We start from the raw sequence: 3,118 nt of genomic DNA on the forward strand, positions 1-3,118 counted from the left end.
TAAAGCAGTAAGATCACAGATGATACTACTGAACCGTTCATCAAATTCAGCCATGGTTTCCCCTGGCTTCATTTTGGCGTTGTCATATTTTTGAATGGCCAGAGTGAGCTTGTTTTCCTTTGTCTGGTCATTCCCTTCACACAGCTGAGTGAGCTTCTCCCAAATCTCCTTTGCTGTGGAACATGACTTGATTTTGCTGAACATATTCTTGTCCAGTGTTTTGTATAGGATGTCCCGGGCCACATTGTCAAGATTGGCCTTCTTTTTGTCCTCAGTGGTCCACTCAGCTCTTGGTTTCTCAATCATTTGTCCTGCACCATCGGCTAGAGCTGGGTTGACCTTCATAATTTTGATAGGACCGTCTGTTATGACATATAGCATGTCATCATCCTGTGCTGCAAGATGTGCCTGCATGCGAATTTTCCAATCATCATACTCTTCTTTAGAAAACATAGGAATTCTGTTGAAAGAAGTCATGATTTGAAAACTTCAGATCAGCAGTTGAGAAAGGAACCCGCTCTGATACCACTTGTTGGGATCGGTTCAGAGGGTAGAGGGGGGGTGAATACACTCTGAAACTTTTCTTCTACTTCTTTAAAATGATCAAGTGAAGTTTAGTTCACTTAATCAGTTTTCTCAACTTCTAAAACGTTTTGAACAACTTAAATAGTGCGGAAATAGTTCAGAGGTTTTAGTGATGCAAAGTTTATAATGCAATGTATGAGCAGGATGTGAGATAAGTGGCAGTAAATGCTAAAGCACGATTTTATGGAAGTTCGAAGGCTTAATCCTTCTACGTCTCCCCTTCTTCCACTTAGGAAGGAATTCACTAGAAGACTTTGGTTATTACAACGTCTTGTAATACACCCACTTCAGACTTAGGACTTATCCAATGCCTAATCCGAAACTCCTAGATTTACACAGATAAGATTCTCAGTTCTTATCAGACTGGTGGAAGCTTTCAGAGCAGCTTCAAGTCTCTTCAACACTGAGTATAGTTGAGTTGAGCTTCTCAGACTGCAGAGCGGTCGAGAGGCTTGAAAACCCTAGGATGATCCTTGACGATCAGATATGTGAACTGTAGGCGAGGGTTTATTTGAGCAGCAGATGATTGATCTTGTAAGTGTGCTCAAGTATATCAGATGAGGACTTCTGATATTAGTCAAGTGATTGAAATTTTTCTGAGTTGCTTGTCTCTCTTCGTTGTCTCGTATCACTTGTTGTTGTTGTTTGAGCAATCTTCCCTTTATATAGGTCAATCATCAACGTCTTTATTTTGAACGTTCTGATGCTGCATTGAATGCACATTTAATGCTCATAAATGCATTGATGATTCTGCATGAGGATCGTACACTGCAGACAACTTCCAGGGTCCAAAACTGGAATAAACGGTCGAATGCTTTATCTGCAGTCATTCTGTGTTTTTGCCATTTTGGTACAACCTGTTGTCTTGATTTGCAGGAGTCAACAAATCTTCTGAAACGCCGGTTCTGCTTTTAATAAAAGATCCTGCAAAGAACATCTTGTCATAGGTACTTGTCTCGAGATATCTAGATAGGCAGTTGGCATTCTACCGGTAGAGATATTTGTCCTCTGCTGGTTTGAATAACCAGTCGATAAGCTTGTGACTTCAACCGGTCGAGAGATAAAGGCGGTTGACAAGCTTCCGGTAGATAGATTTATCCTCTGCTGGTCTTGATAGCCAGTTGATAGGCTTGTGACTTCAGCCGGTCGAGAGCAAAGGCGGTTGACAAGCTTCCGGTAGATAGATTTATCCTCTGCTGGTCTTGATAGCCAGTTGATAGGCTTGTGACTTCAGCCGGTCGAGAGCAAAGGCGGTTGACAAGCTTTTGGTAGAAGTTGTAGTAGGTTCCTGAAATACAATGGTTGGCAGCACATTCCTATACAATGAGTTGTTGTTTGTTATCACCAAAATATCGGATTCAACACATTGTCATCTACCCAAACTATTATGGATGAACTAAGCAATTCAAAAGATATTTTCCGGACTGTAGAACAAGTGTCTGAAAACGATGAGGTAATAATTAAAAATTAACTTACATTTTGGGTAGATTTAATTAATTTATTTATTTCTACTTTTAACAGGTTGATAATTTTTTGGTATATGCAAAAATTGTTTTCGTGGAGTCTAATGGGAATTAGTGGTATTTGTCTTGCAAAAAATATCCTAAAAAAGTCAATGCAGTTGGGGGAAAATTTTATTGTGAAAATTACGACAATTTGGATACTCAAGAAAATATGAGGTTTGCTACATAACAGTGACAATATATTTCATAATTTGTATTTTATTCTTGGCGATTTATTAAACATTTTTTTTAAACATTTGTTCACTAGGTACAAAATTCAAGTGAGAGTTGTTGACCACACTGGAAATGCAGTTTTCTTACTTTGGGATAGAGAGGGTGTAGAACTTATTGGAAAAACAACATTAGAATTGAAAAGTGAAATGGAAAATCAGGTTTGCATTATAAAAATTTTATGGTACAATTTATACTTTTGTTCATATGTGTTTCATAAATATTACTTTTGCTTTCAGGGTATTGATGCTCCAGAAATGCCAAAAAAATTTGAATACTTAGTTGATCGAAATATTATATTCAAAGTTCAAGTGAAGACCAACCAAAATCGTGGATTTAATGAAACATACACGCTCATGAAATTGATAACAGACTCTAATGTTGTGGATAAATTTTCTGCATAATTTATCGAGAACCAGGTTATTGATATTTTTGCTTTGAAAGTCAATATTTAAAAATTAACATTTTGTCTTCTAAAATTTATGGGATTACTACAGGAATCTGATTTGTTTTAGAAATTGAAAAGGACATACACTGGAGAATTGGATGTGATTTTCAAAAAAAATTTACGACATCTAGGTAAATTTGATAAATTAATAAATTTTAATTTTTTTTTAAACAGGTTCTTTCCTCGGAAGATGAAGTTTCTACTCCCTTAAAATCAACAGGAAAAACAGTGATTTTACAAGATGGATTGAGAGATTCTACTTCAAAAAAAAAACTGATGGACGAGTTCTCATCAACAACAGAAAAAAAAAAAGTTACAGTCAAACAAGAAAAGGATTGAATCATATTTGTTT

At 36.5% G+C, this 3,118-nt stretch overlaps 1 protein-coding gene across 1 annotated transcript; it reads left to right on the forward strand.

Annotated features, from left to right (window-relative positions):
- Positions 1 to 1,972: 1,972 nt before the first annotated feature.
- Positions 1,973 to 2,722, forward strand: LOC140877348 (replication protein A 70 kDa DNA-binding subunit B-like). The gene is made up of 4 exons (XM_073280885.1): positions 1,973 to 2,038; positions 2,164 to 2,264; positions 2,356 to 2,479; positions 2,558 to 2,722. The coding sequence occupies exons 1-4, from the start codon at positions 1,973 to 1,975 to the stop codon at positions 2,720 to 2,722; spliced, it is 456 nt and encodes a 151-aa protein (XP_073136986.1).
- Positions 2,723 to 3,118: the final 396 nt, after the last annotated feature.

The sequence above is a fragment of the Henckelia pumila genome, chromosome 2 (assembly GCF_033568475.1).
Source record: "Henckelia pumila isolate YLH828 chromosome 2, ASM3356847v2, whole genome shotgun sequence".
Taxonomy (NCBI): domain Eukaryota; kingdom Viridiplantae; phylum Streptophyta; class Magnoliopsida; order Lamiales; family Gesneriaceae; genus Henckelia; species Henckelia pumila.